At 37.5% G+C, this 23,739-nt stretch overlaps 2 protein-coding genes across 5 annotated transcripts in view; one reads left to right on the top strand and one right to left on the bottom strand.

The window, feature by feature from the left end:
- LOC134542573 (hemolymph lipopolysaccharide-binding protein-like) overlaps positions 1–23,739 on the top strand; it is a 54,028-nt gene that overhangs the window by 28,214 nt on the left and 2,075 nt on the right. The window contains exons 5-6 of one of the 3 annotated variants that reach the window (XR_010076819.1): positions 3,228–3,468; positions 4,992–8,281. Coding sequence is in view for 1 of the 3 variants with exons in the window: in XM_063386949.1 (XP_063243019.1) it covers positions 3,228–3,397 (170 nt within the window). In the remaining 2 variants the exon portion in view is untranslated. Of the gene's footprint in view, positions 1–3,227; positions 8,282–23,739 lie in introns of those variants that run through there. The other 2 variants (XR_010076821.1, XM_063386949.1) reach the window with 2 other exon arrangements.
- LOC134542587 (leucine-rich repeat protein SHOC-2) overlaps positions 12,121–23,739 on the bottom strand; it is a 46,253-nt gene continuing 34,634 nt past the window's right edge. For both annotated transcript variants that reach the window (XM_063386974.1, XM_063386967.1), the window contains exons 2-4: positions 22,192–22,335; positions 17,085–17,252; positions 12,121–15,138 (exon numbers count right to left, since the gene is read on the bottom strand). In XM_063386974.1, coding sequence (XP_063243044.1) covers positions 14,975–15,138; positions 17,085–17,252; positions 22,192–22,335 — 476 coding nt within the window. In that variant the 3' untranslated portion in view covers positions 12,121–14,974. The remainder of the gene's footprint in view (positions 15,139–17,084; positions 17,253–22,191; positions 22,336–23,739) is intronic.

The following is a 23,739-nucleotide window of genomic DNA, read 5'->3' as shown; positions in this document are numbered from 1 at the left end:
AATGTTCGACTCAAAATCCAAGTGCTAGCAAGAATTCTTTAGAAATTTAATCTTTCATTTTCAACGCATAACTATTAGGTCCGGTCGCAAGATAAACTTCCTTATCAACATTTTATTCAAATTGCGGGCTAAATATTTTGCACTGGTGACGACACTTTTTTTTTTTAATATCACAATTAACGGCGTGAGCCAGCAACCAGAACTTGAGATGGTAGGTCCACAGTGAAGGTCTCAATAATCTTCTTATGCGTTACACCTCATCCGAAGGCGTTGCAAAGTTGAATCTATGCTCATAAGACCATGTCCCAGGAGTGCACGGAAGGAGAAGAAAGGCCTAAGCATAGCAAGGAAGAACATAAAGGGAGTATGCTCTGACTACTCTCTCTTCTGGGTTGAGGCTGATCAACCATGAAAAAAAGCAGCCATGGAACGGGATACTAAGAGATCTCTAAGAACCAGCTAGTCACTGAGGATAAAGTTACCCAAAGAAAGAGTATAAGGGGGTAAGAGTATGTGTAAGAACCGCGCATAACCGTGCGGAGGATATGAACGACACAGTTTAAAATTGGCCATGCATCAGCTCAAATAAACAAAACACCAGTGCCTTGAATGAAAGACAGGTCTTGGTGAAATTTCCGAATGTAAGTTCGAAGTCTTCACCCGTGGGCGTCCCCCTTTTTTATGACCTCTAAAAAGGGGAGGGGAGCCTTCGGTGAAGCCCCTCGCCCAAAATATTGTAACCCTGCCAAGGTAAATGGCCAAGGGCCACACAAAGTCTGCTTCCACTCCCACAGCCGAGTGCACAATGTCCTCCGATCTGCTGGTCTCTCGTGTCGTATGCAGCGTCACTTCCACGCGCGAGCCAGGGCACGCAGCCTTGGCGAGTCCGCGAATAAACCGCGCTCAACTCTCCCCTACTGAACAGTGAACAAACGGCATCAATTAAAACAAATAAAATAGTTTAAACATTTATAAACTAATGAAATAAGATGTTTAACAAAATTAAAATATTACAGGCCATTTAAGTACATAAAGTAATAAACAAAATAAACAAAAATACTAACTAGTTAAAATAATTTCTAAAACTTGTATTTTTCAAACCATTTAAATCTTTAAGTAATCATTCGTGATATTAACTCCAAAACAAGTGCCAGAGCGCGCTGGCCACAATAAGAAATATTTTCTATAGTAAATTCTTGGATTATTTTAATTTTAAATACTTATAAAAGGCATATGTATAGTAATTAATAACTAATATAAATCTAATACATAAGTCTAAGTTATAAGCATTTAGATATTAAGTCAATTAAGCTCGATGTTGGGATATCACCTATCTGTACTCTTCTGTTGTAGCTATAATTTATTGCTTTATATATATATATATATATATATATATATATATATAATAAGCCTAAGATTTGGAAAGCGTGTCTACCCGTTAACATTTTAAAAATATTTCTGATGGAGCTTCACTAGTAGGCCTTATTTTTATTGTGGAGGGGTTGTACCCTGTGGACCCCCCCCCCCCCCCCCCCCCCAAACCAATTCCCTTAGAAATCAATCCTGTATCCACCAAGGCTCACGTAAAATACTTTCTTTGCATTTTAATTTGGTCTAATGTAAATTAGTCCATCAGAAGCTTCTGTCTTCTAAACGGTTAAAGATAGGGACTCCATCAGAAAGTGGCCCGACTAGGAAGTGGAAAATAAGTATCTTCAAAAACAGATGCATTCTCCCCCCTCCCCCTCCCCCCCTTCAACCAACCAATTTGCTATAAAAAACCTTGATGGTATTTTGTGATTCAACACCTGATAATAAAACAATGTCCTAACAAACAGTACATACTTAATACACTGTCCACTCGTAGCTGAATATTTATATGGGCATTTTGCAGCGCTGTTATACTGCGCGAAGTAATTACTTGTTTACTTTTTTGTGTAAGAAAAAAAAGAGTTTTACGAGTTTGTATTTTTCCGCATGAATGAGCTTCTTTTACTTTTTGCTTGTTTTGAATATGTATAAGTTATTTTAACTGTCGGTTTCTTGCGCCGAGCTGACCGAGACAGTTGCACGCTCTCGCTCGGAGACGTAAGGCTCGCTCTGCGACACGGCGAAACAGAGTCGATTCACGTAAACTGACACGGATCTCACGGAATAGAGTTTCTACAATGGCACGCAGACGGAGTCGGACCCGTATACGGATTATCTCGGCCATGCTGAACTCTTCCGCTTACGTTGCCTCTTGCTACCAATAGAAGCAGAGCACTTGGCTGTGGTGGTAGCCATGTTTGGTTATGTTCTAAATACTTTAAAAAATCGTTTCAAGTACAAGAATATCTAGTGTTATGTTACTTCTTTGTCGTTTATTTTCATTAATTATGTAAATAGGCTACTGTCCGTGCTATGACTTCGAATATTAATATTTTTTAATAATTAAATTACTATTTTGTAATCGTGTAATTCAATCTTATTGGTTGGCTGTTGTTACGTTTCCGTGCACTGTGGAAGCATCAGACGCGACAGTAAAATGTTCCGGGAGATCCACCTCCAATTACAAGATCCGTCTCCGTTTCCGTGCTATTGTACAGTATGTAGGCTACATAAACGAATGTCCCAGTTATAAAATTTAATAGTTCCAGCTGTAAGCGTTGTAGAGTGTTAGTTCATGGTCACAATTAAAGAGTAACTCAAGAAGTTTTAGATAAGCGCATGCGCGAATACTACTTTGTTGTTTTCTCGCTTGCAGCGCAAAATAATTGCTATTTCCCAAATTAGTAGAGGATGAACCTATAAACTTTATTTGGCAACCGGATGGAGCCCCTCCTTATTGAAATCTCTTTGTACGAGAGTGGTTGAACGTTTAAGTCCCTGACCGTTGGATTGGTCGTAATGGTTGAGACCATAGAGCTCTTTTCTGTTGGCCTCCACGTTCGCCTGACATAAACCCAAGCTATTTTTTTTTCCCCTTTGGGGCTTTATAAAAGATCGTGTCTACGTTCCGCCAGAGTTGAGACACAGAATTGAAGAGGCTATCGCTTCCATTACTCCGGACGTGTAAACCAAAGTGTGGGAAGGATTGGACTTTAGTTTGGACGTGTGCCTTGTTGGTAAAGGGGCACGTACTGAACAACTAGGTTAGTTTACCTTCAGTTTGACACAACTAGTGTAAATGAAAGAGGGGCCTTGCGTGGACGGCCGCAGTGGGGAACGCGGGAGTGTTGTTGCAGGCGAGCCCGTCAGCAAGACGGGGTTCGAGCGCTGGTGGGCCCGCGGCCAGCCGGACAACGCCGGCGCGCCCCCCGGCGAGGACTGCGGCTCCGTGCACAGGAACGGCGGGCTCAACGACCTGCCGTGCGACGCCAAGCACGCCTTCGTCTGCGAGCAGGAGCCGTGGTAGCCCACGCGCCGCAACACCTCCTCGCCAACCCGACAACTCGGGCTACTTTTCATCATGAAAACAAAACAATAGTCAGTAATAGTATTTAAAAAGTTACTGTGCGAAAGTTTAACAAGTAAAACGTCTTTCTGACCTCGCTAACGAACAAAATTCATGTGCGCTCATTATGCAAATACGCTTCTATAATGCGAAACTTGGACACGAAATTCAAAGAAGAATTCTTTAAAATAATGCCGAGCGTGATAAATATACCCAAGTTGTGTTTTTCAACTACATTTCTCGTCGCGAATCACACGTAGTTTCCGCTCCCGCCATTAGAATGCGTTGCCAGATCAGCTGCGTCGACTTTTAAATCATTCGATTTGCAGAGCGAAATAATAAACTATATAACGAAAAGGCTTGAAAAATTACTAAACCCGGCTTTGGACCTGATTTTCGACAAATAATTTTATTAAAATCTTGCCCATGTTGTTAAAATTCACCAAACCGTTAATACCATAAAGTTTCCCTTTGGCATTGTGAACTTTGGTTCACACCATCCACCACAAATGGCAGCACCGTGGTTACACATTTCCGTTCCATGCGACTTCCGTTCCATTCATGAAATTACTCCTACCTAATGCTGTATACTGAGAGCTAGGATGTTACACATCAAAAACATCGTGGTCTGAGCAACTTATCTTAGTCAACTCCTATCATCACTCGAAGGCCTGTTCCAGATCCTCCTCTGTAGCTGAAGCACGCAGTTGGAAGGCACTTGAATAGCCAGTAAGGACACGTTAGCATTTTCCACTTTTAAAAAAAATTGTTTTGGAATATTTAAATAATGAAAACAATGAAAATAAAATATTGCTATAAATATTTAGAACATGTTATCATAGTTTTTATGCAACTTTGTGTAAATGTGTGCAGATGTAATGTCATTAATGTCTTCCCTAAAATTATACCTAGCTTATTTGATTTGATTTTGAACATTGTTATCAATAGTAGGATTATTTATGATTGGGTAGCAAAATATCTTAGTCACCGTATCTAATAATATGGTGCAGGGTGGATATTTTAAAACAAAAATTAAATGCATACAACTGGAAAAATAATCAACTTCAGATTTTTTTTTAGATTCAGAAAGGTGACTAATTGGCATATCAACTGTTCTCGGCTTGACGTTGAAATCTGGGAAATTCTCAATAATAATAATAATAATAATAATAATAATAATAATAATAACCGGAAACAGGCTGCGCCCACTTGAACGCCCAATTCAGTAGACATGGAAAAATATCGCCCGACCTGTGTTCGTGGTATCATCTGTTACGGTACGTAAATCGACACACGCAATCGGCTCTTCCTCCTATTTCTTTGTCTCTTGTAATTTGCGCTGGTTTCCAAATCACCTTAGAGGAAATCCTCAGGGGGATCCTCGATTCATCAACTCTTTTTTTTTTAAATAGTGTGAGTTTCCCCGCGAGGCCTATTCATCTATTTTTTACAATAAAAAAGACATTGTTGAGATACCTTTAACAAGACATGTGTAAAGGTACCTCATCAATATCTTCTCTCGTGTGCCCTATGTACAACTGATGCATTTTCCCAGATGTCTCACTGCTGGCAGTTCTTCAGCCTCCGCCGCCCCCCTTGTTTAGGTCAGCGCAGCTTCTGGCGCAGTGGACTGGTCGGTGCAGGTCTGGCTCGTGTCAGTTGTCAGCTGATGGAACAGCCAGCCCTTCTAATGCCTGTATAGTAGAGCTGTAGCAAACCGTATGTATTCGTTACTGAGTAACGGGTGCGGCATCTAGTAACGAGTAACGAAACGTTACACACGAATGCATTTCGTTACTCGCATCTTTCGTATGTTTTACGCATGCGCGCGCTTATTCGTTACAAATAACGATGTTTGTTTAATAATTAAAGTATAATTTGGAAATTCGTCGTCCCAAGTTTTTTTTACTGTTTATTAAAGGTATTGTGTGTGAGACAAAGTTTTAGATTCGAACAGAAACAACGTAAAGTATTTTTTACAAATTATAAATATGTTTGTTTTTGTTTTTTATTATCGCGTATTTTCACGTTTTATGGCCTTATCTTAAAAGATACATTATAATAAAGCCGCTCTATTGAGATTTAATTGTTTCTTGGTTATCAAAAGCTGTTAATTATCAAATATTTTTAATTGTTTATATTCGATTTATTTTTATTTACGTGACGTCATACTGTACGCGTACGAAATACGACTCGATTCGTTGCTGTTACATAACATAGCATGTTATGCGGTATCAAAAGTAACGAGTAACGATACGAAAGTAACGAGTACTAATTGTTATAGTAAAGAATACATACGGGTACACATTTTTTCGTTACTTTTACACCTCTACTGTATAGTGCTACTTTAACCAATGCAACAAATAAAATATTTAAAAAAGATATACAATCAATAATAACCTTTAGTTGATTTAATCTGAGTCGCAGTCTGGTAGACAGATACTAAGGAGTGTGTGTTCTTCACCTAAACCTCGTGATAGATGAGGTTATCATGACTTATAATAAATACTTAAGGCGATTGGTGCACGGTAAAAAACGGTCACAGGCCCGAAAGCAATGAATTTTGTATCATATGATCATTAAAGAGTCTAGATGCCTATGTGGGTGACTGTTACTATGTAGGGAGGTCAGGAGCTTAGTTCCAGCTCGTCAGTGGCGAGATGGCCTTCATACGGGAAGGGTGTTGCTGGTGGTCGCTCTGCGGCCTGCCATCTAGGAGGAATTAACAGAACCTCGAAGGTTTTATCTCCCTCTCCCTCTAACACACAGCCGATACGGTTCTATCGTGCCCGGAGGAAGGGAAGGTTTAGCAGGTTTTCTCTTTCACTCATCCTTCGCCATGGGGAGGCGGAATGGATTACGTATTTATTTGTTCGCAACTGCGCACGTCATGTGGCTGAGAGCGCACATCTTCTCACTCAACTCACTCGTTCTCTCACACTATTTCAATAAATCTTTTCAAATCTTCAACATCAATACTTTAAACCATTGCGCTTCCTACGGATTAATTATATTTCATGCACGTGCCCGAATTCAGCTGCAAAAAAATAAAACAGGTAGTCAATTTTTTTCTTCAAAAACCTTCCGAAACACTGTGTGTTAAAAAACATTCTGAAAGCCCATTTTTCTAGATAAATGGAAATTCTAAATCACCTACGCCACAAGGAAACATTGTGCTTTAATATTATGTAAAGAAAACACCTCTTAGTTTTATAGTTATGTAAAGGTGGTGTGATATGTTTTAGATGTCGCACCATCTTATCAGCCATGTAGAAGAGTTACCCGAAAAGCTAACAAGACTATTGCCATGGAAATTGAAATATGGTTAAGGAAATATTTTTCAAATGTTTGTAAACAGTAAACAACATATAAAAAATCTTATAACTGTAAAATTAAAATACAAACAACCCTATAGCAAATTTAATTTCAATATGAAAAAGTCTACAATAATGTTTACAAGAAACGAAATTGCAATAGCAATACAAAAATATCGCAATTTTGTTACATTGTTAACATATATATTATTTTTAATAAAGGCAATAAAAATGGCATACTCAATATTTGGAATACAATAAATACCTTAAGCCCTACATAATTGCTGCGATATTCACAATAAATGCTTTTCTTAAATATAGTAATTAAAAAACATCGTAAATAAATTATGAACATACATATTATGGTGAAGGAAAGTGGACACTATCACACTGAAAAATCTTAGAGGGTAGTTTTCCTCATCTTATTTCTTTCTTTGCGTTTTTGGTCTTGTTCGTTAAAATATTTCATGTTCAAATACTTGATACGCATATACGTTCTTGTCCTGACAAAACAGTATATAACTTCTTCTGGATATTTATTTTCAGTAGTTCCGCAAATAATTTTAGTCAGTGATTCAAAAATCCGCTCTTTTTTGCACAAATTGTTGCCATGAACATTATCAAAACACATTTCAGCGATCTTTATTAATTCCAAAAATTCATTAGTGGGACATTTTAAGTTACCCTTTGATTGTACATGTATCCAGCTATCGTCCTCCAAATTGAAATCCGTAGGGCCAAGGTCAGGATATTTATTTCTGAAACGATGAGCTATATAGCCAGAAACATATTTCAGCCCTTCAAGAGAAATTTCGTCACTTGAAAGGAACCTGGCCTCTAAATCTAAGTCTATTTCTTCCATGTCAGCAAGATATATTTCATTTAAAGGTGATTTCTCTTGAAATGTCTTTGTAAAATACATTTCCTTGCACAAAAGTAGTTCTGTAATTTCATTCTGATAAGCACTGTCCTGTTCCATTTCATTTGACGAAAAATCATTTACCAAACACATTTCGTCTGTCTTCTCATCCGTGTTTTTCCGTTCAGCAAAAACTGCTGCAGAATGTTTTCACAATATGTAGTTTATAATTCTGTATTTAAAGTAAATGGGCGACAGATGCGTATTTTATTACATGCTTTATATTAGCTTCATCTGTATGTTTGTTTGTCTGTCCGTCTGTAACTCTTTCGACTAAGAGTGAGTGGCCCATTAGTGTAAAATGTCCCACCAATTTCATCACGTTCGTTAGCCGAGCGGTCTAAGACGCACGTCTTCAGAGATATCAACTTTCGTATTCAACGATCGTGGGTTCTACTCCCGGCCACGCCTGAAAAAAAATGTTTTTTTTTTCTGGTAAATTCTAAGATTATATCCATACATCTAACTGTAAATGATTCGGAGAGACTTTACCATTTCTTTGTGACGTTGCAACTCCAAATAGTTATCTCAGATGGTAATAGGTAGTGTCGGTAACTCATTTCCCTATGATAATTATACATAAATATAGGTAGTTTAAAAAACTAAAAAAAAACATGCTTTTAAAGAATATTAAACTAAAAAGTTAAAAATAAATATAGTTTAAAAAACTAAAGAAACATGCTTTTAAAGATTATCAAACTAAAAAGTTAAAAATAATTTTAAAATTTAATTTATGACAATAGTATATAAGCAATACTAGTATAAATGAGAAAAAAGCATGGGGCGCTTAATATACAAAAAATATGGCACAAAGCGCCTCAAGTTTTTTTCTCATTTATACTAGTATTGCTTATATACTATTGTCATAAATTAAATTTTAAAATTATTTTTAACTTTTTAGTTTGATAATCTTTAAAAGCATGTTTCTTTAGTTTTTTAAACTATATTTATTGATGTTCCATACCTCTAATATACGGACAGAGAAAAAACCACTCTAACACATCTTAGTTCAGTTTAACTGTTAACAAATATTTAGGTTAACAGGTCCTATACATATTTACGAATGTTTTACTGACTGAGTTATACTGGACATTAATTAAATTGATCGCTGATATTTATACTTTTAAACGAAATTTTGAATTTATCATTTTATGTAAACTCTAATGCGTTAAAAAGTGTAACGCAACACTACACACAGGTAGTGATGTCTAGTGCACTGCCCTATGCACATTAGTTAACAAAAAAATAAAATGAAATATTAATTACTGATAAATAATACCTTGATGTCGTGATACAAGTAACACATGCTTATCTGATATTTATTTCAATTAGAATACGAAATAGGAAGATAAAATAATTAACTGATTTTAAGACTGATTTATTACTTACACAGTACAGTGCATTTTGAAGACAAATGGGTCTTAAGAAGCGAAAATCGTACTCGATTAAAGGATGGTATGGTGTTCGGTATATTAAGGTTTCCCTCAAAGTAACGGTTTCAGAATGCTTTTAAGATATTAGTTACATCCCAACATAAGTTTAAAACATTTCTCTTAAGAGTGTGCTTCGTAGCATTAAAAAATGTGCCTTAATTATTTTGCAAATTTATCATTGTTATGGTGACGATGTCAGGGGTTTTCGTAATTTTTTTTAGAAATATAGTACAGTATTAGCAACTACGTTAAGAACTGTTATTTTATTCACACAGAGAAAAGAAATACAAAATGCTAAAATTTGGCGTTTGTCTTTTTATATACTATATAGGTTTGTTATTATATGTGTGTTGTAACATGTATAAAAATGTTAAATATATTCAACAATATTTGGTAATTATATATATTAAAAAACTTTTATGTACGCGACTTGAAACTACGTGAAAGGTTTTCAGTCTATGAAGGCCTATTCTATGATTTTTTAAAAATTATTAATTCTTATGCAAACAATTAATAAAATTGGAAGTTTCTTACATTGTCAGTATATGCATAGCATTACAGTTATTCCAAACAATTCTCTACCAGTGTTTACCTAAGGTTTGCATGTTACTTTGGTTCGTCTACTAATACACGTATATTACAAGAGGTTTGTAATAGATTAAATGAGGTAAGTAAGAATTCGTTTTTATAAACATTGTGTATGAAATTATAAATTTTGAGATGTATAATAACAAAAAGAAGTGCGTTCCGAAGACATATGTCGGTAGTGTTACCCACTGAAACATTATTCCCACTTTAACTCTCTGTAAAAATAAAAGTATGGGGTTGAATGCGTCAAAAGGGGTATATAAATAAAATTTGAGGCTTCTTCCTTATTTCATACGCTAGTGTCCCCCACTTACAATTGCAAACAAAAATTTTTCCTCGATGTTGTAATTTACTCTGCGTAATCACAAAAAAATTTGGCAGTAAATAAGTATTTAATTTTTAAAAATGAAAGCATTCATGTTTCGAAAAAAATATTAAAGCGATGTGGGGAAAAATGTTTATAGATACTCCAGTAACATTTTCAGTTTGATTGTTTTGATAGTTTCGGAGCTGTTGCGAGTTTAGTTTGGAAGATTCTTCGGCCGCGCGAGGCGTGTTTGGCTCTTTTTCATTTTCTTTCAGCATAGGAAGCCGATACCCGGCTTCACTTCGCATCCTCTGCTTGTCTTCCCTTGTCCTCTCCAGATGTATTACTGTATATTAGCTCCATGAGCGCGACCTTGAAGTCCCTTCGTTTCTTCGGTCTCCTCTCCGGGAGAGTTTTACACGCAGCACTAGAACTGTCACTCCAGAGGGCATGTTTTGAGTCGGATCGTATCAAAAACAAAAGTATATGAAAATATATACATAACTCAATAGTGTTCTGCCAATTATGTTTTCATTTTCATTTAAATTTATTCTTTAAATCACTCCTGAAGTAGTCCAGCAGTGATCAATGGAAATTGTCAATATTAAACTGTAATTTTGACGATGAAAATTTTTTCTTCTTACTTTTATATGTGCAGAAACCTATTCGTACACTCGTTTCTTGAACTATACTTAAGTTTAACATAATTATGTGTTTTCTAAATAATTCTGGCTTGGAATAAAAATAAATGCATTTAAAATGACATAACTCAGTAAAAAAAAGTTTATTAAAAATATCCTAGGTATATTATGTCTTAAAAAGAAGCATCAAAAATAAATATGTACAGTTAAATTAGTTTTGTCATAATATTTTCCATGCACCAATCGCCTTAAGAGGCCACTCCAGTGTTTCAGGGGCACTAAGCAACCCGCGTTAACATCATAAGATTCAATGCTATTTTCATTTTGCTTATAACTAATTAACTTATATAGATTTCGAAATGATGCTTGCTTGATATGTAAGACAACGATGCTCTTATCAAAGCCCCTTTCTTCAAAAACGTGCATAAATTATGGTTTTATACTAATCTTTACTAATATGCATAAGTTTATTGTCTAGGTTTGAACCATAATTTATGCACGTTTTTGAAGAAAGGTGCTTTGATAAGAGCATCGTTGTCTTACATATCAAGCAAGCATCATTTATAAATCTATATTAGTTAATAAGTTACAAGCAAAATACAAATAGCATTGAATCTTATGAGGTTAACGCGGGTTGCGTAGTGCCCCTGAAACACTGGAGTGGCCTCTTAAGATCCTGTCGCCCGTCGCATTAAGATTAATGCCTAACCACATGACGTAAAATGTATAGTGTACTAAAACATTGGTACAGAGTACTGAAACTTTGTTTATTCATATTTTTACTGCTACCAAATTACCGTTTTTGGAACATTATATTTGTTTGTTTCACATTTTGAATTACGTCTCGGCAGTGTTACCTTTTGTTTCTTACACTATTTGTTTATAATAGTAGGACTCGGGGGAGTTTATTTTGGTTATATACCAAAAACTGAAGAAAGGTAGAACATTTTGTGGTTTTTGGGGCTTTTTTTATATATAATGTTGGGTTCAGCCCTTGAGGTCAAAACCTTAAATTATTCATAGGGACATCATAAACAAGTAAGCAAAAAATCAAGTTTGATGATGGTTGCCAAGACTAATCTACAAAAAGGTTTTAAGGAAACATTAAAGACTTCGGTTTTCGGATTTTGTTTTTAAATGGTATATTATGGAATTGAAAGTAGCTAAAATAGTGTTTTATAACAATTTATAGATATGAAACTCCGGATAAACATTCTCTTACCATAGGAAATTAATGTCTACGCCACTAACTTAATTTAAATGCCATAAAATGTTGTGATCATTATTAAAATCTCATAATTGTCTCAAGGACGATATAAATACTGGACACTAGTTCAGAGACTTGCATTTAGGGCGATACCGCAATGGAAACACCAGCGAACTTATAATCCTGGCTCACTCACACAAATATACCTCTCAGACTAATGTTTGCATGGTAACTTTTAATTTACATCATATTAAAAATAAAAAATATATGATTCATAAGTTTCAACATTTTTATTAAATAAAAATTCATTACATTAAATGTTTAGCTACATGAACAATATTCTTTCTCAAAGCAGTTGCAAAATATTCACAATAGTTGCTCGATTTCATTAGTACCTACACTTGGTGTGTTTGGCTTAAAGACAGGTAAAAATAGTTGATTAAAATACTGTTTAGACTAATAAAATAATTTTTTAACAAAGCTAAAAAAATTTAAGGAAAAAACTAACAATACATAACACATATAAAACTGTAAAACACGTTTTTAAAATCACATCATTTGGAATATTAAAAGTTCACACTATTTACATATAAATATAATTTACAAACATATACATTTTTAGTACATGCTACTTCATTTCAATCATGTTCTTTCCTAATGTCGAAGAAATTTATTTGAAGTCAGCTTCTGTTTTTTGTAAAGATGACTGTTGAGTTTCGAGTGAACAGTCAAACAACTTAAGTAGTTAAAGACTTAAAATAAAAAAAAACGGTACCTCATTAAATTTATGCCAAAATCCGTAAAATTATCTTTGAAATACACTAGCTAACACAAATCGCTTATTCGTTAAAGGTAATTTTTATGTAGATAAATAAGCAGTAATTAAAAGGTATTTTTATAATGAAATCGGAGCATTTCAATCACACGTTGGCTGCCAAAAATAATTTTAAGTTAGTTAATTATTTTGATTGGCTTGACATCACAAACAAAAATAATGGCATTTAAAATTGTTCTAAAATGTTAGGTTACACAAATCATAAATTACAATCAATGAACAACAGTGTTTATATATACAGTTTGGTAACGATCAAGTAAAGAACCTATTGCTACACTTATTTACAAATGGTGCAGTTTTTTTTCTAATTGATAACATTATGACTCTCACCCATGAATTTTTGTTTAGTTTTTTCGTTTCCTAATGAGTGTGACAACCTATAATTGTCATAATAGTTCACATTACTTTGTGAACTTTACAACCTGAGACAACCAGATATATTGGGACCATGGAACATGTAAAGATTGATGTACAATTCATAAAAACAAGTCAAGTAGTTACTGGCCGAAAGGAATTAGCTTCCGTATTTAAGTTAATTACAACATATGTTAAAAACAATAGTAACTCACTATGTCATTTTTTATTTATCACTTAACAGCTACTACAAAGTACTGTGCTTAATATCTGCTTCAACAACATAAATAATAATAGAACATTGCTACATTTTTAAACAGAATATTAATAACAATGAACTATCATAGTTCATAAATTATTAATGTAAATAATCGGAGGCAGTTTATGTTCACCTCACAGATTATTTTATCTCTGCACTTAGAGAAACCTTTCAATTTACTTCAAAAATGAAGCATAACATAAATAACTACTATGAAAACAAGAAGATAAAAGACTAGAATTTGTAGACCAGCTCACACAACATATTGCCAGTAGTTAAAAAACAACCACACAGACCACCTGCAGAGTGATTACTAACATAACCACCTCCACTGGTGCCTGCAAATGCATTACAATCCTAAAATGTGTTACCACATTTTGCCTCGTGAACATACCACGGAGCCTTTACCATACTACTTGGCAGAATTTCTACAGACAAATTACAAAATAAAGGTTTTGATTTACGTAACTTGCACCAAAAGGCACCAAAAGATTTAATTTGTCGTCCATTCAAACTGAAAATTTCCCCTTCCCTTCAAAATAAGCAGCAACGATATAAAAAAAATTATAAAGTTCATCGAAACAAGGCACTGTACCTACTGAGTATCAAGTATAAGAGTAAAAATGTGTATAAAATTTTTCAATGAACTCGTTACAAACATCTTCAACATAGAGTAATGATGGACATAGACCGATTATGTCTTCTGCGCACGAGGCCATCGGCATACGATTGGCAAGCACCCGAATCAACTGATGATGTAAACATGAGCGTTTGTTTGCAAGTGGTACTCACAATTGGTAAGAATTTTTTTTGCTAACATTATGAATGGAAAATGACCCGTTCGCTCTTGGGGCAGTTATTTTCTTAAAGCCTTCACGCAATTTAAAACTTCCAACATGTGACTTTATGCTGTAACTTTGTGATTGTTGCCTCATGGTTGTTTATTATAGAGCGCTACACAATTATACAATTATTAACCTCATGATTTTAAAGTAATTTTTTTCTAAATCGTTTATAAGTTGAAAAAAATTTGTCAGATTGCCGAGATCCAATCAGAACATGGCAGGCAGATTGGTTTATGGGGCGTTGGGTGGGAGACTTTGCGTGTTTTGAACTATAAGTAAACTGTTCTCGAAAATTATTGGGAATATTATAGCCTGGGATTTGATAACCATACTGGTAAGGTAAAAATACCGAAGGTAAAAGCAGGTTTCATACTCAAGTGGACCACCCAGCCAGGGGTGTATTTGTGTTACTGAGGCTCTGAACTGGCGCGCAGTCTTACCGTCGTGCATTGGGAAATTATGAGTTAAGCGTCGGCCATAACATTAGATGACAAAGAAATGAAGACAAAGGTGTAATGCAACGCCCGGAGTATTTTCAAAAAATCTCTAAACGTGTATTTTGAAAACACGCAGCCTCCTAAAACTTCAGTTTAGCAAATGAAATACGGAAACAGAACTACTCATCCGCCGACAAACGTTTTCTTGAATGCTTTTCGCGTAAACAGACCCACCGAGATATGTTGAGCAGTTTTAAAATCGCACCGTGAGTGCCCGGTGGTGAAGCACGCGGGAAGTTTGGAACCGCGCGAAGGCTCGTGCCAGGCGGTGTATGTCCATCGTCGGCTCCATGTGTTCCCGACACTACCGACGGGACTGCGGGGCTAGGCCGCGCGCCTCTAGACGGCGAGGTCCTCCCAGTCCTCGAGGGCGCGGGCGCTGAGGAGGACGCGGGGCGAGGAGACCGCCGTCAGCGCGTCGTGGCACCTCGGGCTCACCGGGTTCTCCTGCAGGTCCACCTCCTCCAGCGAGGGCGCGTCCTGTAGCCTCTCCACCTCCACGTCTGCAACATCGCGTGACCCACTGTTGCGCCCTATTGGTCACACGCCCTCCAGTCTAGTGTTTGCATGTGGAAACATTCCTAAGGGATTTTTTTTTATATTTTTAACGATGGAGATTCTACTTCATCCTCTCATACATTGTCATGCAACATTTCCGCAACGTTTTGGGCGTGACAATATTGCGATGGCGAGGTTAAAATGTGACTTCACCAGCGTCAAAGTATAGCTGCATCCGAGTACTAGCCTAATTGATCGCTTAGCTAAGGGATCCACTGGAAGTGCATCGTAGTGGAAGCGGCCATCTTTTCTTTGCTTCACGAATTCTCGCAAAAGAATGCATCGGCAACCCAACACGCGTCAACTAAAATCGAGGTTTCCCGGGATGTGACACTAGCATCCACTACTGCGTCGCTACAACCATTACCTTCGGAATCGTGTTTTATTCTGTTTGTATATAATATTAATTTAAAACGTCATAAGCATAAGTGTTAACTCAAATAGAAACAAATAAAACCTTTATAAAAATTATTAAAAATCGAACTTTTATAGGGATATTTAATTCTCATTATAAGTATTTTTAATATTTAGAGATTCATACAGTCACGCTAAATTATTATTTTTTAATTGGTCGTAATCTACGATTTGATGAATATTCGTAGATATCACAACTCAGAATAGCTACGTGCACACAAGTACGAACAACTATCAACAGTTGGCGCTAGCAGTAGAAGTATTCAGATACTATCTATCCCTTGGAAATGCGTGGCTGTATTTTCTCAGGAATGTAGGGACGTGTGTGCTGTGGACGCATCCCTATGAATTCAGATACAGCTCGTGTCTGCAACATTACGTCGTCACTTGAGTCGGCAACTCGTTGACGGCGAGACCATTAAGGTACGAGATGATCAACAGAAAAGATGGGGAAAGGAGTGCCTCAAGAGAACCCACCAGCTGGCAGCAACGTCCATCAAGTAACACGCATTACTTGGTGAGAGACCATTCGACCAGCATGGACTACAGGCCTACTCAGATTTTTTCCTTCATTTCACGTTAACATTATAAAATGATAATTTAAAGTGCTTTTCGCATAAAATTGGCATCTCAGTTGAGTCCACGCCTGACAAAAGTTTTTTCTTGCTTGTACCAGCCATCTTCAATGACATTTTTGACATGGCATGCGAAAACCACTTTACAGCCGTTAAAGTCACCGGCCTTTTTCGAAGACCTTGCCGCGAACCAGAAGCTAATATCTACGGTCTAGATGACACATTGCCCAACACGCGATGTTCATGTGAACATACCTTGTCGACAGCGAGGTCAATAAAGACGGACAAGTTGAAACATAAATACGACTTATGGTCTGAAGTGTTTCTCAAAGCTGTTATACGGAGGAGGTACAAGAAAATGAGGTCTGATGGTTCTCTTCCCTAGGAACTGCATCTGTCTGGTTCTTTCGATCGCGTGCGCCTTTAGTGCGACGAATAAAATTCTGGGACATATTAGGGGAGGAATCAGTGATAGGATATATCCCGGCACTATACTGGAGTGATTTTTAAACACCATGCAAAATTGAAATCACAAGGGCTGGACCGGAATTCGAACCTGGCTTCCTGATTTTTAGTATGTTTATACTTTATCGTTGAATTAATGAATGAATTAAGGGTTATTAGGAACAGTGAGAGGGGTGAGATATAAACGCATCATTGACGGAATTAATGGTTTGGGGGGGGGGGGGGGCAGGAACGTAATATGATTTCTTAGGTTTTGGAGAGGGATATATCCCTCCATTTCCCCATCTCCTTGCATACGCCCCAAGGGGAAAAAAATTACCATAACCTCACGACAACGTTTACCGCGTTTTCAACACGGGTAGACCCGCCGGGAATGGAACCCAGGCCGGAGAGCAGGGGGGGGGGGGGGGGGGTCGACGCACGGGACAGACACCCACCGACTATGTGGTTGTTGTTGGCGCGCAGGCGGGCCAGCTTGGGGATCTTGAAGACGACCCGCGGCAGCGCGATGTAGGCGTTGTGCGAGATGTCGAGCCGCGCCAGCTCCGCCAGGTCCGACAGCTCGTCGGGCAACTTGCTCATCTGGTTGTGCGACAGGTTGAGGTCTGCGAACAGCGCGGCACCCGTGCGCGGCAAGTCCCACACCACCGGAGAGAGATCTACCACTGCACACAGTCTATGCCACGTTACTTTTAGCAACTCTCAACATCGTACACCAACATGCGTTGCTGAGCAAGTGACATTTGGGAAATGGGTACCACCGGTATTACTTTTGAGAACTGTATAATTCGAGACAAGTCCAATGAGACAGACTACAATGATTGTTATGTGGTAGATCAGCTGATTATATTAGAGCTATAGCACGTTTCCCAGGTGTGTGTGTGTGTGTATGAGAGTGAGTGAGTGAGTGAGTGAGTGAGTGAGTGAGTGAGTGAGTGCGTGAGTGAGTGAGTGAGTGAGTGAGTGCGTGAGTGAGTGAGTGAGTGCGTGAGTGAGTGAGTGAGTGAGTGAGTGAGTGCGTGAGTGAGTGAGTGAGTGAGTGCGTGAGTGAGTGAGTGAGTGAGTGAGTGAGTGAGTGAGTGCGTGAGTGCGTGAGTGCGTGTGTGGAGTAAGCAGCGAGTGGAAGTATGTTTTCGGAGTCAGCGAGCCTTATAGTTTTGCGCGGTCCTAATATTTTGGAGAGGGGCTTTACCGAAGAATGGAATTACCCCCCCCCCCCTTCCCCCTAGAGAAATAAATTTTTTTAGAGCAGCCTGGAACAAGAAATTCTACGATGGTTTCACTCATTTATGTTAAGAAGTTTTGATATTAGTTTTTTTTCTTCTGAAATGGGACTAAATTACGTTCACGTTACATAATGACTAGGAGTGTGCAATGTGGCACTACACGTGGCACAGTAACACAAGGGCAGGCGTGGGGCCATGCTCTGACCAGACTTCTGGGGGGTGGGAGGCACGCGCCAGATGGGAGGGCGGGGCCGGCCCCGCAGTAAGGCTATGACCAGGAGGAGGGAGGGATCGCCAACTCCGTGGAGCCCGGGTCGACCCTTGCGCAGCGGCGGCGTGGGGCTGTGCGCAACTGGAATCTGCAGCGCCACCGCACCCAAGCAGCGAGTTTTAAGGGTGTGCGGTACCAAAAAAGCTGAAGAAAGGTTCAACTTACGGCCATTGTGAGCAATATTACTTTGTTTTGCGTAATTAATCAAATTCGCAACAAAATATCTTGCTCAAATTTAAACAATAATGACGATACGTTATCACGACGATTATCGAACACTTTCCTATCGGGCACACGGCTAGTACACCATAAATATCACGAATACCGGCACATCAGAAAGAAATATAGTTGTACCCAATACATATGGAAGTGCGGACATAAACTGGGTGTGTATTAAATCATTTTCGTTAATTTTGTTATTTATACCGATTATTTAATACTATAAAGAGAGATATGAGTTTGTTGGCTTATATTTAATAATTTTAACACAAATATGTGTATTTATTAGGATACCATTCGTAAGCAAACGCAAGTGTCGCTGTTTACATTGGTCGACTGTTGACAAATATTTCGCCAGGGTTGGAGCCATGAGCGGGAGACAAGAACCTGTCTACACCATCGTTACTCTATGGTGTGACCCGCGGCCGCTTCCTGCCTTTCTTCCGCCCCAGCAAAGTGAATCGCGGCTTGGCGCGACAAAAGAAGAGTATTATTGAACGGTTTTTGATCGTTTTGTTAATATACCAAGAATATTCTTTTGGATCCATGTTGAGAGTTAAGTTAACTCAGTGTCCGTAAATTTACGCAGATAATTGGAAATTTATGATCTTCGTAAAATGGAGGTGAAAATTTGTTAACAGCGTACATACGTAATCGACATGTTTGAGAGAAACATTTTAAAATTAAATCAAACATTAAATTAAAGAAAAGAAATCACCGCACGTGAACACATGTCAGAGATTTGACAAATAATTATACAAAACCTTTAAAAAAATACGAATAATAATAATACTATCAACAACGCACCATTTTAACAATAGTTCTAAAATAATAATTTGACCTTCATGTCACGCCCGCGACGCGATGGATTAAGAATATATTTGAAATCGCCATTTATGAAACGCTGACGTCACGGATGTGTCGAAAGTGATTGGCTAGAAAAATATTTGCGTTCATCGCATCGCAACTTTGGCACCATTGTGATTCCTGCACGAATATTACGTCTACTGCAGCAGCCCGTACGAAATAAGTGAGTTACTCCTGGCGGTTATTTTACGACACTTGTAAATAAACATTGTTTATTACCACCGGAGGAAGGAATCGATGAAAGCATAAACGAATAAAGGAGGAATTTTTGAATGAAATAAAATTAGACAAAAAGTGAGCGAGTCTTTTAGTGGTCACCATTGATGTGTAAACATCTAACATCGGTAAAGAGAAAATTCATGTGTTCTCATGTTATTCATGTTGCAAATAAACTTTTCGACAAGGAATTTTATTAAAATACTGGCCATCTTGTTAAAATTCATCAAACCGTTAACACTTAAGAGTTTTCGCACACGTTAGAAGTAATACTTATATGGCATTACCAAAATATTAACCTGAAACATTTTAAAACACATACTATAATACTTAAGTATATGTTTGTATATTTGTTTTTTCTTGAACGTCTGAAATCAGTATGCGAATAATTACTACCAACAAACCTTGACCTTACTGATCTGGTTCAATATTATTATTTTATGTTATAAAGAAAGTTTAAAAAATCGAGTGACGAAATTCGAACCAAGTCCCTTGAGGTTAACAAGCAAGCGCTTTACCGCTGTGCTACCAATCCCGTTTGCATATTGCAATGCCAGCTTTCTTATGTATTTTAAAACTTGAGTTTACTTTTTACTCTTATTTTAATTTACCAAATATATTCCGGGTAGTTTCACTATCATAAAGTTTATATATTTTGGCACACCGATACCTTTTTTATGTCCCCTAATGTTTAAGACACTGATTATATAGGGATTTATGTTGTTACATGTGGGTCAGCCATCTTTGGGTCACATTTCCGTTCATCGACTTCCGTTACATTTTCACGAGATTACTCCTATCAAATGCCGTATTCCGAGAGCTAGGTAGACTACTCCTATCAAATGCCGTATTCCGAGAGCTAGGTAGACTGAAGTAAACGTATACCATTCATTAGAACCTGCTCGTGCGGGGGAATCTGGCTTCATCAGTGGCCCAAGAGTATTTTCTGGTTTCCGCGTCGTCTTCAAAGCCGCCCGTTCCTCCTTGGGAGCAAGCCAACAGCCCTGGCTTAAAATAAGACTTCCCCCCTTCACCGGGACTGCTACTTTTTTTTCCGTTCTACTCTCATTGGAGTTCCCCGCTCCCAGCTGACCGACAACTGCGCCACCAACGAGACAGGCGTCCACCCACGCTCAGCACTCTGCGAACAGAACGCTGATATAGTCTGCGTATGTAACGTGTCTCGAGTTTGACGGTTCTCAAAAAATTGTACCAATGGTCTACGCATCATTCTGCCACTGTCGTTCTGTCAACATTGTTTGTAAACAATTCCACGTGGTCGTCAGTGTGCATAAACAAACTAAATATGATGGTTGGGGAATGAATATTACTCGTCGGTACTACTTTTAAGAACTTTCAAATTTTAGACAAGATACGTGACACAGACTATATGCAAGGTAGCTTTACCTTGTCGTCCCAAAACTGATCAATGTTACGCGCGCTCTTGTTGGTGCATAGTAAAAACACTTTCTTTATAGCAAAAAAAAAAACTATATTTATTTTACTTTTGATAAAAATAAAATAAAATTCAAACTAAGGATATTGATATGTCTGGTTTATTTTCAATTTTTTTTTTTTGAGGTTTCAACAGTTCTTTTGTTTTTAAGAACAAACCTATATTATAGTAATGGCACTTATTTCGTCACTAATAAAAATGGTTGCTATTATTTCCGCAGGAAAAGAACGGGGTGGTTGTTGGGGTGGTTGTTGGGGTGGTTGTTGGGGAGGAGGAGGGGGGGGGGGAAGTACTCCGAGAATAACCAACGTCCACCAAAGTCTCCTTGCTGAGATATTCATGGAAATACCGCTGGGCATCGAACCCAGGTCGACTTAGTGGGGAGGTTGGCTTGGTGGCCGTTACCTAGCAAAGACAAAAAAAGCACATTAACATAATAATTATTTTATACAGTGTGGGAATTTTTAAGTTTAAGGCTGGTCTCACACGCCACGTTTTTTTTTTTTTGTTTTTTTTCGCTCTCTCATTATATTTTAAGGGATATTTCCAAACTTTTAACTCGATACCTCCCTTGCATCTCTTGTTATGCCACAAATACTTTCAACAAATGTAAGGGAGGTATCGATTTATAGTTTTATAAATATCCCTTAAACAAAAGTAATGAAGAAAAAAGAAAGAAAAATCAACATGGCTTTTAAGACCAAGCCTTTAAGTATTCACATTCCCATGGGATTATGTATTCTTATTGAGCGACGTGACGAAATGGCCAAACGTTGATCTAGCATGCGAGCGGGAAAAGACTCAAATACCGACCCACATATTTTTACAAGCTTTTATTTAACTTCACATGTATGTTTGTTTAGTTCAAATCTTGCAAGTTAAATTGCGCTTGAACTAGAGAGCTGAGATTTTACATATTTGATCAGTTATGACAGTAAATTTATTTGTTATATACAGATTCCGCCATTTTGTATTTCCGTTACCATCTCGAAAATCTGTTGTTATTATCATAAAACTATCGGGATTTATTTTTCATTTCCCTTTTCCATGGATTTAATAAATCATTACAGGACTATAATGAAATGCTTATTCAAAATAGGCCATGACCAACTTATGTCCCAAGATATCCTTAACTTTGATATACTATGTCTCCGTCTCTATCAAATTGGCTGTTGACGAGACGTATAAATAATAATTAGGAATTTTAAATGACTATATGTTCAGCAGGAACAAAATATTTCCAATACTGCCGATTAGGCATAAAAAATAAAGCAATATTTTTTAGGTACCTGTTATCAAAGAGAATTTGACCGCGAATTTCGGCGGAATCTTGGTGATGACGTTGCTGGAGAGGTTGCAGCCTTTGAGCGTCGTGTGGCGCATGAGATGGTACACAGCGTCGGGCACCTGCATCAGCTGGCACTCCGACAGATCTGCAACACAGCACGACACCTTTCAGATGCAAGTGGAATACACGATACGCTTTCGACGAACCACACACTCCGCACTGGCTCTAAACGTGCACAGTCGTAGATGAACCACACTAACCACTTAATAGCATACATCTGGCCAACTTATACACTTGTTAGAAAATTTCACCTACAAATTACGAAGAACGCTGGTTACAAATTATCCACGGATCTTCGTAAATTCAAGTGTTATTTTCTTAAGTTTACGGGTGTTGAACACGAATCTACAATAATAATCCTATCATATTAATAAAATATTACAAAACTCTTTTGAGTCTACATCAAAATCCTTCTTTTGTTTTCCCGCTTGTGTATTTACATTGTTTACAATGTAACCCAGAACTCGGAAGTTGGAACCCGCCGTAGTTTCTACGAAGATATAGTTATCTGACATTACGAAGAACTCTTCTGTTATTTGAGGTTAGTTGTTCGTTTAAATTCCGTAACTTTACTGTAGTTTCTAATATTGTACTTCTGCCTTACTACTTAGTAGGTACTTAAGAGCACGTGCTCAAAACAAATCACTAAGAATTTGTCATTGGACTAAATTCCAACCACAGTGTGTCCATGCATGCTTTACGATGTTCACGTATACTGCTTGAAAGCCTTTTTTCTTGTCCATCTGATGGTCTAAGCCATGTTGGCGCGACATCCGAAACAATAGGCGATGTGTTATGTAGTGTTTGCATTGTGGAAACAGTTTCAAAGGATGGTATGTTATGGAATTGACTGCTTTTAGCGACAGAGATTCTAATTCATTCTTATTTAACCGTCCTCAAGCGTGGTCAAGCAATGTTTTTGGGTGTTGCAATATGGCGATGGGAAAGGTAAAACGTCTTCAGCTATGTCACATCATGCCGTCTTCTGACAATTCTTAACTCCATGATTTTAAATGCAGAACGTTGCAGTGGTGGTATTATTTTCCTTACAACATTTTCTTTTTTGTTTTAATTTAGGAATTTAGACAAGGAAGAAACGTAACACGAACTCAAAGTTTAACATTTAAATTAATTATAAGTAATTTTTAATCGTAAGAGATTTGTATTATTGTTCACCATCCTTGGGCTTGACAGCTATCGTATTTGTATAGAAGAGTATATGAAAGACATTTACTGACGTATGATGAGGAGAAAATACAATTTTAGCTGGCCTTTGTTGCGTATGTAATGTTACGTAATGAATGGGGATACGTGTAAGCAAGTTTCACAAGGGGAGCATGACTTAACTCCACGTAATTTAGAATGTCGACACTAGCCTCATTAAGAAACGCAACGTCTTTTAATTAGTTCCACTGCAGTTACCTGTAAGAATCCACTACTTCTACGTCTAGCGTTGTGCCGTGTTCACTTTGCTCCACGAGATTCTTAA

The sequence above is a fragment of the Bacillus rossius genome, chromosome 1 (genome assembly GCF_032445375.1).
Source record: "Bacillus rossius redtenbacheri isolate Brsri chromosome 1, Brsri_v3, whole genome shotgun sequence".
In the NCBI taxonomy this organism is placed as follows: Eukaryota; Metazoa; Arthropoda; class Insecta; order Phasmatodea; family Bacillidae; genus Bacillus; species Bacillus rossius.
The sequence above is the reverse complement of the archived record's forward strand: the minus strand, read 5'-3'. Positions and strand labels throughout refer to the sequence as shown.